This window comes from Mugil cephalus, chromosome 6 (assembly GCF_022458985.1).
Source record: "Mugil cephalus isolate CIBA_MC_2020 chromosome 6, CIBA_Mcephalus_1.1, whole genome shotgun sequence".
NCBI classification, from domain to species: domain Eukaryota; kingdom Metazoa; phylum Chordata; class Actinopteri; order Mugiliformes; family Mugilidae; genus Mugil; species Mugil cephalus.
In genome coordinates, this window is record NC_061775.1 from 27,982,114 (window position 1) to 27,995,913 (window position 13,800).

Sequence of the window (13,800 nt, forward strand, 5' to 3'; positions counted from 1 at the left end):
CGCTCCCTCCCTAGTTTCCTCGCTTCCTCCTTTCCTTTCCTCGTTTCCACCCTTCCTTTCCTCGATTCCTCACTCGTTTCCTTCCTTCCTTTCCTAGCTGTAGCCTTTCTTCTGGTCACATGGATAAAACGACGCTGAGTTTTATCGTCTTTCTTTCACGCTTCTAGTTTGCTCGTATTGACCTCAAACAACCTCCAAACACCGTGAAATGAAGCAAATATTACATCTTAATGCCGTATCTTCCCTTTTAAATGAGTGTTTTGGCTAATATCCATTTCTTCTTAACGTCTGAGAATTAAACTTAAATTACACATGAACTCGACATAAACACGTCCTCGTACCGTCGCGTCTTCTGACGAAGATCAGGAGCCGCTAAAGCTTCTGTGCGACTCCTGCAAACATCTGTCTCCATGAGCATCATCGCTCCAACGCACAGGACACACAATTACCCAGCGAGGCATTGCGTTAATCACATGACGAGGCCGAGTCTTTCTATTCAGGGCAGTTCACTAATATGACCAGTAGGGGTCGTTATCACAACTCAAAATACGCAAAATGAAATTTCAATTTACATGTTTAACCTATTAATGTAAGAAGGATGTTAACACAAAAATATTAATACAATAAAGAAACTGGCACATTTTCAGAGACAGCTACAATAGCATCCTCCCTAGTTTCCTACCTTCCTTCCTTTCCCACTTACTTACTTTCCTAGCTTCCTCCCTAGTTTCCTTCTTTCCTTCCTTCCTTGCCTAGCTTCCTCTCTAGTTTCCTTCCTTCCTTCCTTCCTTCCTTCCTCCGAGGACTGAAGCTTCCAGGGTTCAGGTCTAATCAGAGTCTTTTCATCTTGTTCCTAAATCTGGATCATGTCTCCAAGTCAACAACCAGCTGTTGATCCGTTTCCTGTGTAAACCTTTAGTCGGGTTTTGTTATTTTGTGCGGGGTTAGTATTTTAGGTTCTGGTTATAATCCATGAGAACCAGAAAACCTTCCTGGCATCAGACTTTGTTGGAATAACTTCTTAGTCTATATATTTTCATGTTGCCGACTCTTTCAGCTGAGAAACTGTTTTATTTTTCATACCATTTAATTCTCAGGCTGATGTTCTTTTTGGCGTCTGAGCTAAATTTATTCCCTCATCATATCAACCTGTAGTTCGGTTTTGTTTTTTCCTCCGTGCAGATTTAAACTCTCGTCTGTGTTGCTGGTATGTGAAAGTATTTCACACATTCTCAGTCTCAGAGAATCTCTTGGCTGAGTTTGCGTCTTTATTTTTGGCCGACCGGCTGCGGTCGTATAAACCTGCGACAGGTTCAGGATTTAAACCCTAAAGTTTCTAAATCACAGAGTTCATGAAGTCAGACGTGGTGATGGGGTTTTTATTTCAGACGGAGAAGGTGATGGTGGTTCTATCCTGACTGACTGGAGCATCGACTGTATATAAATATGGACTAAACACGTCTCCACTTCCTAGCATTAGCCAAACTGATGCTAGTTTCCCAGGGATACGGGCGACGCCATCTTACCAGTCTGGAGGAGTCTGATCAGTACAATATCAGTGCTCCGCCCACACTTCCTCCAAACTCACGATGCCCCGCCCACATTTCCAAGAGACTCACGGCGCCCCGCCCACACTTCCTCCAAACTCACGATGCCTCGCCCACATGTCCACCAGACTCACGATGCCCCGCCCACACTTCTACGAGACTCACGATGCCCCGCCCACACTTCCACGAGACTCACGATGCCCCGCCCACACTTCCTCCAATCTTAGGATGCCCCGCCCACACTTCCTCCAAACTCACGATGCCCCGCCCACACTTCTACGAGACTCACGATGCCCCGCCCACATTTCCTCCTAACTCCAGCCACCAGGGGGAGCTCTACTAGCTCTGGCCTCACTTTAAAGGAGCTGTTCATGTATTTATAGTAAATGGTCCGGAGAGGGACGGGGTTACGCTTAAAGAAAAACACAGACAGGAGACAGACGTGAGGACAGAGGGAAGAGGTGGAGTCTGTTGACAGAAAGCTACACCCTGTAATTACCCTGATCACACCTTTCCTCCACCCCTCCCTGTTTCCTTGTTTCTCCTCTTGCAGCAACATCATCCAGTGAGTCAAACTCTCTGGGAGCTGCCTCGACACGTCCTCTAGAGCTGCACTAATAATTTAAAAAGCAAAATAAATCTGCACATTTAGAGATTCTGCTTCTTGAAATATCTCAACATCTGTTTGATGGATTGACACATAATGTGGTGAAGACAGTCACGGTTCACAGACAATGAAGATCTTCTGGCCTTTAGTATCATAAAACCCGCTCATCCAAGGCTCAGATTACCGGACACCGCTTTTACAAATGATCAATAACTCAGTGTGAAGTTTTGGCTCTGGTGACAACAAATGGAAGCCAGCGGAGGATTTCAAGTCAGGAAGACGAGAATTTACTGAGTGACCGGTTTGGTGAATTTTTAGTTGAAGCAAGAAAGAAAAACAAGAATGTTTCTGAATTTATCTCCAGCTCAGTGTGACATCTAAATTTAAAATGTTTTCCCACATTAACTCATGTAAAGTCCTTGAGTTCAGACCTCAGCATTAACAACCTGATCTCACCCGTCCATGTCTGAGCTCCTGAGAAGTAAACATCATACACATGGAGCTGAGCAGCTTTTTTTACATCGTACTTGTGTTTGCTACAAATTTACTGAAATACAAAACAAGCCTCCAACAAATGTCTTTCATGCACCAGATAAAAAAAGCAGATTCACATTCAGATGAAGGATAAACGTCTAAAACAGAAAGAGATCAATGACAGGAGGCTTTTTCCTTGTTGAGGAGCAAAGAAAGGAGAAAATATTATGTCCGTGTTGTTGTTAACTGACTAAATAATAGATAAATCTAAACAAGAATTAACAAATGAAATGACTGACTACACTGTGTGTGATTCTGTAATTTCAAAAAAAACACATCAGCGTGTGATTAATTACTGATGCGATCGCGCTGGAGCCACGTTCTTAAATAATAAGATTTTTCTGTCACTGCTTCAAACAGCACAGCAGTAAAATTACTGTAAGATTACTAACATCAGGACGGAGACCAATAAATAAATACCAACTAAACATGTGTGCTCACGGCTCGTTCCAAAATATGTATCATCTCCACAAGTCATGACACAACAAACAGCTGTTCGTGGTCCTGAGCCAGACGCTCTGCTTTGAATTAAGAAGTTTCACTTGTTGGCAAATGGAATTATAACAAGAAGAAGCAACAGTTGACGTTTTTCAATCGTGCAAGAAATCATTAGATCAGTGTCATGGTTACCAAACACGACAACAAGCAAAGGAGACAAGGGCTCGTTTTACATTTCAGGAAAACGGTGAGAATATCTACAACCGCCATCAGACCCTGTTTATCTGAGTATTTTAGTGCAGGCAGATGAAGACAGGTGCTTTCTGTTGCACATAATCTGAACCTGCAGCAGCTTTTCACCAGTGTTGGGAGTAAAAAGTTACAAAAGTAATGCAGTTACTGTAATGCATTACTTTTTGCTATAACGTGGTAATGTAAGGCATTAGAATAATAATAATAATAATTGTAATATTTTATTCAAATGTCAGTAGCGTGCGTTATAGTGGATTTTAAACCTGAAATTAATTATGAGGAGGAGAAAAAAAGCAGAGCAAATGTTAACTTGCTATTAGTGCCAGAGACCAGCTGATCAGCAGCAGAGTCAGACACATCCAGATGGACATATGCTCATTACTTTCAGTTCAGCAGAGAAACGGATACGAAGAACATTACAGTTAAGTTCACTTTGTGTCTGAAACCAAAACATGTCTGGATCTCACAAGATAGCACAAGTTATTTTTACTTGTAGCTCGTTACCATAAACCCCATCATGGTTCGTAAACAATGTGACATTTTTCGAGGGGCGTGGCTTAACTGGATGCAAAATATCTCAAACACTACAGCCTGTAAACATCCGTTAGCATATTTCAACTGACTGTTTTGACAAGAATGCATTTTATAGATTGTACTCAAACACTCACTCCCTGAGACCGTGAGTGTAATTTTAAAAAGTTGACTGATGGGACTATATTCACCGACCTCTACACTCTCACTGTCTGGATGGATGATTTGACCAAAGGACAAAGGGGACGAAGTCTCAACAAAGATATTACAATAAGTGTGGAGGGGAATGTAGTAAATGCAACTTCTGCATGGACACCCTGAAACACACAACTAATGTTGTGTTAGCTGACGGTTAGCATTAGCATTAACGTTTAAGAAGAATCCTGTAAATAATGATTAATTTAATGTCATTTCTGTCACAATTTAGTCCAACCCATAATGTTACCCAGGCTGAAAGTGATGATGCATTACATTTTAATCTTATCTGATAAGAAGTGTGCGCGTTTTAATCACCAAAGAGTGATAAAACTTCAACTTTTGATTTAAAATAAAAAAAATACGACATTTTCATGGTTGAAAGTGACAGTGTTCGCCTCCAGCTTCCCTCTGTTCAGCCTCCATCTAATGCTGCGACGTCACAGTGACGTAGACCACGATGGGTCTATGGATATAATTGATTAAATTTCGTAGTCGTATCAAACTATAAAAGTTTATAAGCTTAAATAAACAAGTTTCAATCATAAAATCTGATGAGGTTTTGGTCCTCGTCCCCTTTTGTCCCGTGATCGGCTGCAGAATGAATCAGCCCGCTCTCATGTTCTTAGTGTGTTGACCCTTTGCTACCACTAGGTGGCAGACTAAAGCGTCCACTTATGAGGGCAACGGGTTTAAATGAAGCAGAATAAGAAGCTGCCACAAACCTAAAGCTTAATGTCCCCATGTGAGGACGTAGGGTCTCAGGATGTTCATCCTATTATGTGATTCTCCATCAGATCTGGATGTGGAAATGAGCTACACTGAATACAATAAGATCAACTGAGCACGCAAAATCCATATTTCCCGTATTTTTGGTGAAAATAAATTAACTTTAAAACTTAAACAACAAGTAATAAGTAATGCATTACGTTTTTGAAGCAACTTGCCCAACACAGCTTTTCAGCGTCGAGACCAGGGATGTGAAACTGTCTCCACCAGCATCTGCTCTGCAACACTCTGCTCCCTCTGATCAGATCCAGGGCCTCCGTGACTCTTCCCTCTGCTGGGAGGGACGTAGCTGTCTCATTAACTCCCTCGTCTCTATACAAGCTGTCACTGAGGATCTCTCTCAGACGGAGCTGTGTGTGTTTACCAGGCCAGGAGTCCGTCACATTCAGGCGTCCAGCAGAGTCCACGATAACGATGGGAATCTGCATCCAGCGCTGAGCTGAGAGCACGCTGTGATCTGTAGATGTTTGCTTCAGTGTGAGCATATGGCCGTCATTAATGTCCCCCCATGTGTTTTCACTCAAACGCAGTCAGCAAGTCAAATGCATTTATTATTAATGAACGTCATGCCAACCCCCATCCGAGGCTCGTATTACTAAACACCACTTTTACAAATAATCAATAACTCAGTGTGATGTTTTGGCTCCGAGGGCAAAAATGGAAGCCAGGAGAGGATTTCAAGTCAGTAAAAGCTGCAGAAATACAAACCAGGGACGTCTTGTTTAACAGACATGTGAGAACTTATTGCCTTTTAGTTGGAGAGGGAAACGAGAAAGTTTCTGAGCAGATCTCAAGCTCTATAAACTTCCCACTAAAAATTCAGAAACGCGCTAAATTCCACCGATTTGTAAAGTCCCTGAACTCCAGGCCCCGTTCAGACCTCACTCTGACATCCGCCCTAAATAATCCCATCACACCTGTCCAGCTTTAACTACCTGTGTTCACACTTCACATTGACATGTGTCTCCAGACAGCACTCGAGATCTGATCTCAGCTTTGTGCAGTTTTGGGCCTTAGAGGCAACGATACAGATGGAGATGTAGTAAATGTTTGCATCACACTCCTGTGTGCAATAAATCCGGATCTGAACCATGTTATTTTGGAGACAAAGCTCAGATTAGGACTGTAAAGGAAATATGTAACTAAACTACATGCAGCTCGTCAAATAATTTCCTTTGTTAGTGTTTGTTTAGATTTATTTATTTGTTGCGTGGACAGAACATTATAAAAGAAGCTGCTAATGTTGAACCTTTTATACCATCTGCACTGAAAAGCGTTTTAAAACGATGAAAAGGAATAAATAAATATGGGTCAAACATTATTTCTTTTCCACGGAGAAGAGTGAGTCATTCCTGCTTTTTATGCACAAGCCAACAATGAATGAGAACATGCTGGTGCATCACAACCTCATCTGTTTTCTTTTGTTTAGTTTTTTTGTTTTTCTCTTAAATCTGGTCTGGGTTGTGGTTTAAACTGATGCCTCACAGCAAGAAGGTTCTGGGTTCTAATTCTTTTCTGTGCAGAGTTTGCATGTTCTCATGTTGTCTGCGTGGGTTCCTCCCACCGGTAAACTGGTGACCCCCTCCCTCATGACCCTCCACAGGACAAGCAGTTACAGAAAATAAATGAATGAATGAATGAATGAATGAATGAATGAATGAATGAATGAATGGTCCAGGTCCTGAAGTAAGAGGCTCAAAAACAAGAGAAGAATTTTGACCATCTCGTGACTGTTGAGTGTTCTGCTGGGAAACTTTTGGACTTGGGATTCATTCTTGTGGATGAAACTTAGATGTGTAGCACATCACAAGGTGTTGACCTGACCTCCAAGTTTACTAGATCCCAAACTGATCAACTGTCTGCGGGATGATCCACAGAGGACCCTCCCCTCAGAAGGCCCATGTCCCCCCACTGGGGAGACCTGCACAATATTAATGAGGTGGTCATAATGTTATGGCCTGATCTTGTTCCTGCTCCGTATAAGACAATAAACATGACCGTGCACGGACTCATCATCAGTTTAAAGCTCCTGTACATTTTCTGTTTGTGATTCTTCTTTAACTTAAGTGACAATAAAACACGACGTGAATCTTGAAGCTCGTTGACACGAACTGAGACTCAACATCTTAAAAGAGACGAGTCAATAAACGCGTTTCACAAACAGCAGCAGCCTGGTCCTTCAACCAGCCCGAGCTCCATCCTGCACCCGCAAACACTAACACAGCCAGTCAATCAATGCGTGAACAGGAAGCAGTTCCCGGCTCTGAACTCCTGCAGACCCACCACAGCTGACAACATCAACACAGACACCGTGTTCTTCACCTCCTCCTCCTCCTCCTCCTCCTCCTCACTGCAGCACACACTGACTCCGCTCACCTCTCAGCTGCTGACTGGCTTCTAGACCAGATGTCTTCCCTCCATCTTCTGCTGATCACGGGGATCCTCCGCGCGCTTCACCGTCATGATAACATCCTCTAACGAACCGTCATCATCATCATCCCGGGTCCCGGATCAGTCCAGCAGCAGCAGCATCCCTGCTCCTCAGCTCTCTCTGGAGTCAGAGATGATGCTGAAGCTGCTGCCGCTCAGAGGCTCCGGAGATGCTCCCGTTTCAGCTGATTGGTCGAAGGCGGAGAGGAACTCCCCCCTCCCTCTCCCTTCTCTCCCTTCTCTCCCCCTCTCCCTCCCCCAACGACCTAATAAAGGCCAGACTGACTTTCACGCGTCAGATGCGCTCACTCCCCTCCAGCGGTGCGATGCCCAAACATCAGAGGGAAAAGGCTCGTGACGCGCTGGGTGGATGAATGAATGGATGGATGGATGGATGGATGGATGGATGGATGGATGGATGGATGGATGGATGGATGGATGGGTAGTTTGGCGCAGAAGAAACATTTCTTTTAAATTGAGGTGATCAGGTAAACTCACATGACCTCAACTTTGGGGATAAAAAAAATCTTTATCATCCACAGTAGGACATACAGTCAAATTATTATCATTAAACAGAATCCTGTTTATATACTAAGAAAAGAACAGATATCTGGTAATATAATAAAACTGTAAAGCAACAAAAGAATAAATAAGACAAAGTTTTGCACCTTTAAAATATATATATTTTTAAATCTTACCGTATATCTGTGCTTTTTGCACGGTCTTTCCCTACATTTACCTATTGGCATCTCATCTTATATGTACACGTCAATATGTGATAAATATCTATAAGGCAGGGAAATAGTTAACAATAATACAGACTAATAAGCTTTAAAAGTTAGATGAACCTCAAACAAAACAAATAGTAACTGATGCTTTAAAAAAAAAGGGAAAAGGGATTTACATGCGTTTTAATCCGAGGTATAAAACTGTCAATTAAGATGCATTCAACAGCTCAGTGATATAAATACATGAAGCTCAGCCCAGACACAGAGGTTTTCATTAAACCATATTTTCTGTGGAGTTTTCTGATTTACACTGAGCTCTGAGCTGTTCCACAGAGAAGAACGCGGTCTGGTCATAATTATCTATCTCTCTGCGATCAATTTTAATCTATTCTCGGTTCATCTCATGTGCGTCCATCTCATTGTCTCATTTCAAACCAAACCCACGTCTGCAGCCACTGCTTTCATGTCCCCTGGTGGACAAACTCCGAACTACACCTCCACTATAGTCTGAATGCTCGGTGTGCACACATTAACAATGGAAGTAGCATTAATTAATCTTAAATATATAAATAGATGGAGGATTTATTTATATTAATAATGTTAGAATACCTCTGGGGGTATTCGGTGGAGCTCCTCTGTGGTTGTTCTCTGATGAGTCGGAGCAGCGGCTGAGCCTCATCGTCCAGAAATCTGAATGCTTTCATCACCGCGCTCCTTTCCAGCATCTCCACCAAAGAGTCCGGTTACATCCCCGAGGCCGGAGCTTTCAGGATGAGCCAACACATGAATAAACGGGGGAAATAAATAACTTGAACTCGTGGAACTTCGAGCGAGATCTGCCGTTTGTGCGGCTGCCACATGCAAAGAAAACAGTGATGTGTTGGAGACGATTTCACAGGGAATCGTCTTAAATCTCCTCCATTTGTTCTCAATCTCTCCGACTGTGGATTATTTGTGGCTTTCAAACTCTTTTCCTCTTTTTTTCTGAGCTCCTCACAAAGCTCCTCTGTCCACAAACATGTGTTGTGAAGATCAGATGGAGACAAATCCCTCATTTATTTCAACTAAACCACCTCTGAACATCTGGAGGCTCATCAGACCTGGATCCTGATGTTTCATCCTCAGGAGTTTGACATCTAAACTTTAACCAATCAGATGGAAAAGATACTCTGACCCACACTCAGTGCACCTTCTTTGATTAGATGCCAGTAAACAAAAAGAAGAAGAAGAGGCTGGAGCCGCCGTCCTCCTGACTTTGACATGGCCCTAAGCAGAAGACACGGTCCAGGACAGAACCTGGGGACGTGAAGTTTCATCATTCTTCTGTCTGTGAGTTCACTCCAGCCCAGTTTGTGTCAAAGATCACGCTGTAAGATTTTAACTGCATGGGATTTTTTTTTTTTTTCTTTTGGGCTCTGAGACAAAACTTTAAGTCAAATCTGGGGTCAAAGCTCTGGTGTCTCAAACATACAGATCTGATGGGGTCATGGTTTGGCCCCCGGAGCCGATTCCAGATATTTTAATAACAACACCACAAAATCTGAGCTGCTCTTTCAGTTTGAGTCTCAGGACACGATGCTGTATTCACGCATAAAAGATCGAATCCATCTGCTCCATGTGGGGTCAAAGCGTCAGGCTGAGGAGAGACAGAAACATGGAGGCAGAAGATGAACCAAAGCTGGAATCCATGAGGACAGAGAGATGGAGACGTCATAGTCATCTTCTAAAACTTCTAAAGAAAAACTTCCTATTTCTTCTTCTTCTTCTTCTTCTTCTTCTTCTTCGCTGTCTTCTTTATTTGTGCTATATTTTTTCTTCTCTCCTCTTTGTTGTCTTTATTCTTCTTCTACATCTCCTCTTCTTCTGAACAGCAGCGTTACAGACGTGGAGACATCTTGGTCTCCTTCTTCTTCTACTCTTTGTTTCTTGTTCTTCTTCTGCTTCTCTACATTTTCTTCTCTCCATCTTGATCTTCTTCTTCTTCTTCTACTCGTGAGAGAGAAACTTCTCCCTCTGTTGTATTTCCAGTAGATTTGAGGCTCCACAGCAGCAGCAGAACCACTTTCTGTCAGTTCTAGACTGACTGATGTTTTTCTGAGGGTTTGTCTCTTCATTACAGCCTCAGATATAAATAAATGTGTTGGATCCGTCTCTGGTGCATCTTCATTTTTCCTCATGAATCCATCTTTTAGTGAGGTCACTCATTCCCAGCCTTGAAGATAAATAATGGGTTCATTTGAGGGGAAATCAAAGTGTTTGCGTGAGTCCGCTCCCATAAAATAAATCCTGCATGAATCAGAAGTTCATGCGTGTGGTTCATGGGCGTGTAGACGAGCTGCTGAGTGACACAACCTGCATGAATCCTCGCTGCTGCTTCAGTTTACTGCTCTGTTTGTTTGAACGTGTCATGATTGTGTGCGACTGAAGTTGGAGCAAATCGCCTCACTGTTAATATTAACTCACTCCTGCACCCAGAGCCCACAGGCAACAGCCAACGGCCCAGAGCCAAGACCCGGACCCAAGGGCCCAGAGCCAACGGCCCAGACCCTAGATTCCAGAGCCCAGAGCCCAGACCCCAGCCCCCGGAGACCAGACCCCAGAGCCAAGATCCGGACCCAAGGGCCCAGAGCCAACGGCCCAGACCCCAGACCCCAGACCCTGGAGTCCAGAGCCCAGACCCCAGAGCCAAGACCCTAGACCCTAGAGTCCAGACCCAAGGGCCCAGAGCTAAGAGTCCAGACCCAAGAGCCAAGGGCCCAGACCCTAGAGTCCAGAGCCAAGGGCCCAGACCCAAAGTCCAGAGCCAAGGGCCCAGACCCTAGATTCCAGAGCCAAGACCCAAGGGCCCAGACCCAACGGCCCAGACCCAAGGGCCCAGACCCCAGAGTCCAGAGCCAAGGGGCCCAGACCATAGAGTCCAGAGCCAAGGGCCCAGACCCCAGAGTCCAGAGCCCAGACCCAAGGGCCCAGACCCCAGAGTCCAGAGCCCAGACCCTAGAGCCCACAGGCAAAAGCCAAGACCCAAGGGCCCAGGGCCCAGACCCAAGGGCCCAGACCCTAGAGCCCAGACTCTAGAGCCCACTGGCAATAGCCAAGACCCTAGATTCCAGAGCCAAGACCCAAGGGCCAAGACCCAAGACCCAATAGCCCAGACCCAAGGGGCCAGAACCAACGGCCCATACCCAAGGGCCCAGATCCTAGAGTCCAAAGCCCAGGCCCTAGAGTCCAGAGCCAATGGCCTAGAGCCGAGGCCCTAGAGCCAAGACCCTAGAGTCTAGAGCCTAGAGCCAGGACCTTAGACCTTAGACCTTAGACCCTAGAGCCTAGAGCCTAGAGCCAGGAGCCAAGACCCTAGAGCAAAGAGCCAGGAGCCAAGAGCCAAGAGCCAGGAGCTAAGACCCTAGAGTCTAGAGTCTAGAGTCTAGAGTTTAGAACCTAGAGCCTAGAGCTAAGATCCCAGACGCTAGAGGCTAGAGACAAGACCCTAGATCTTAGGCCCTAGATTCTAGGCCTAGCCTTAGAACCAAGCCCCAAGCCCCAAGACCCAAGACCCAAGACCTTAAACCCTAGACCCTAGAGTCTAGAGCACAGAGCACAGGGCCAAGAGTCAAGAGCCAAGAGGCAAAACCCTAGAGCCTAGATTCTAGAGCCTAGAGCCCAGAGCCACAGGCCTAGAGGTGTCACTACAGACATATGTTACAGAGACACTCTGCCTCTCAGACACAGAACAAGATATTTAGTATTTGTTACTCTGGAGTCCATCTGTCCTCATAAATACCACTGAGTTAACCTCATAGCTTCAACTCTTCAACTTCCTCACATTACTGTCGATAGTCTTTAACTTCTCTGATGGTGATGGAATACATTCCTCCTTCCTTACTTCCTTCCTTCTTTTCTTCCTCCCTTCCTTCCTTCCTTCCTCCTCTCCTTCCTGGAGAGACTCCAGAACATCTTTGGAGAGTTGGTCTGTCTTTCAGATCTGACTCTGTGTGAGAAAACTATTATTTCTTTAAAAACCGACTCAAATATTTGTGGTTTCAGTAGGAAAAATATCAGCAGGAGTTCCAGTAAAAGAAGAAGAGCTGTAGAACGGAGCCCCCCTCTCATCATTCCTGCTGTCTCTGTAGATTAATGTGTTCACAGGAAGAAAAAAGATCCTCCACAGCACAATAGTCCAACGTGCCTCATAATGAGTGTAGGGGGGGAAATAAAGAAGAATAAGAGTCGATCCCCCGGGGGAAGGAGAGGCGTCAGCGAGGCCTTCATCTGGACTGACGAACAGGTCCTCCAGATGAACACGACGTGTCTCAGAGCAGATTCCACTTGGTCTCTGTCCTGGAAACTGGTGATTAGAGACGAGATCAGAGACGCTCACTGGAAACTGCAGAGTCAGAACGTTTCTTTTCTTTTTTTGGCTGAAGTTTAGTTGAGTCGATCGTGAGGGCGTTGAATGAATTCTGCTGCTTTCATGAGAGCGTGAACAGACGCTGGAAGGAGTTCAGGGAGAGAAGCTCTGGAGACGTCGTTTAAACCAAGAACCAGAATAAAACCTCCTCAGTCAGGACAGAGGCTGCATGGAGGAAACCTTTGTGAATAAACCCATTCTCTCTGCTCCATGTGGGGTAAAAACATCAGGTTGAGGAGTTTCCAGGAGGAACAGAAACAACATGGAGGTAGAAGATAAATCAAAGCTGGAATCCATGAGGACAGAGACATGGAGACGTGGAGGCATCTTGGTCGTCTTCTTCTACTCTAGACATTCAGGTCTGGACACAAAGAAACTTTTTCTTTCCCATGTCCTCGCCCCTTCACTTTCTTCTTCTTCTTTTCCTCTCCTTAACTTCCTTGTTTCATCTTTATTGTCCATCTTCGTCTTTTCCTCATTCTTCTTTTTGTCTTTCTTCTTCTTCTTCTGGACAGCAGCGTGGGATATGTGGATTTTAGTTAGCGCCTGCAGCACTGACTATATATACAAACCCATCATGACGTCACTCATTCGATTGTGAACCTCTAAAATGAAGCCTGAAGTGGGCGGAGCCCGCGGTCTCCATGTTGGATGAGCTTTTCTCCGCCCACACATTAATACTCCAAACATGGGTGTGCAGGGTTGAAAGAGTTAGAAAATAATTCACCCACCGCACAGTTGTCATGAAAAGTGAAATAAATTATTGAGTCGAAACTCGTTTTTTGTGTCAGGCTCTAAACATGTTTAATAATGCTGTAAAATTTGGCTTTTTAACATGGGGGTCTATGGGGATTTGCTCCCTTTTGGAGCCTCAAGTGGCCACTAGATGAACTGCAGTTTTTTTGCACTTCCACATGAGCTTCATCGCTCAGACCTGGAGGTTGCCTCTTGTTTGGCTTCCAACTGTTCCCATTTGATCCATGCAAACTTTAATTCAGGAATGAATTTAAAGAAACATCCAAATGTTCTTTTAAAAGCCATGTGGAAATTTGAATCCAATTTGTGCACCATTATTTATGGAAACGTTAGAGAGAGAATTAAACCAAACAGTTGATTTAAAATATAGGATAATAAATAAATAAATGTCCCTGCTAACAACATGATGATGATGTATTGTGTGCTAATCCTACCAACACACTGAAAATAAATGGAGATTAAAAACAGAGTTAATAGAGGCCATTATCTGTAAAGTAATGTTTTTCTATCTGGCTGGATTCTTATTTTGAACGGCAATGAAAAGTGTTGAAAGAATGGATTTTTTTTTAATATTGTTTTGTTTTTTAA

The 13,800-nt window shown here is 44.1% G+C and overlaps 2 protein-coding genes across 2 annotated transcripts in view; one reads left to right on the plus strand and one right to left on the minus strand.

The window, feature by feature from the left end:
• Positions 1-7,434, minus strand: part of LOC125009153 (phosphodiesterase 4D interacting protein) — a 101,527-nt gene extending 94,093 nt beyond the window's left edge. Inside the window, exon 1 of the mRNA XM_047586853.1 lies at positions 7,270-7,434. The gene's annotated coding sequence lies outside the window, so the exon portion shown is untranslated. The remainder of the gene's footprint in view (positions 1-7,269) is intronic.
• LOC125009225 (basic salivary proline-rich protein 1-like) lies at positions 7,355-11,308 on the plus strand. The gene is made up of 3 exons (XM_047586962.1): positions 7,355-7,484; positions 10,527-10,846; positions 10,916-11,308. The coding sequence occupies exons 1-3, from the start codon at positions 7,355-7,357 to the stop codon at positions 11,306-11,308; spliced, it is 843 nt and encodes a 280-aa protein (XP_047442918.1).
• Positions 11,309-13,800: the final 2,492 nt, after the last annotated feature.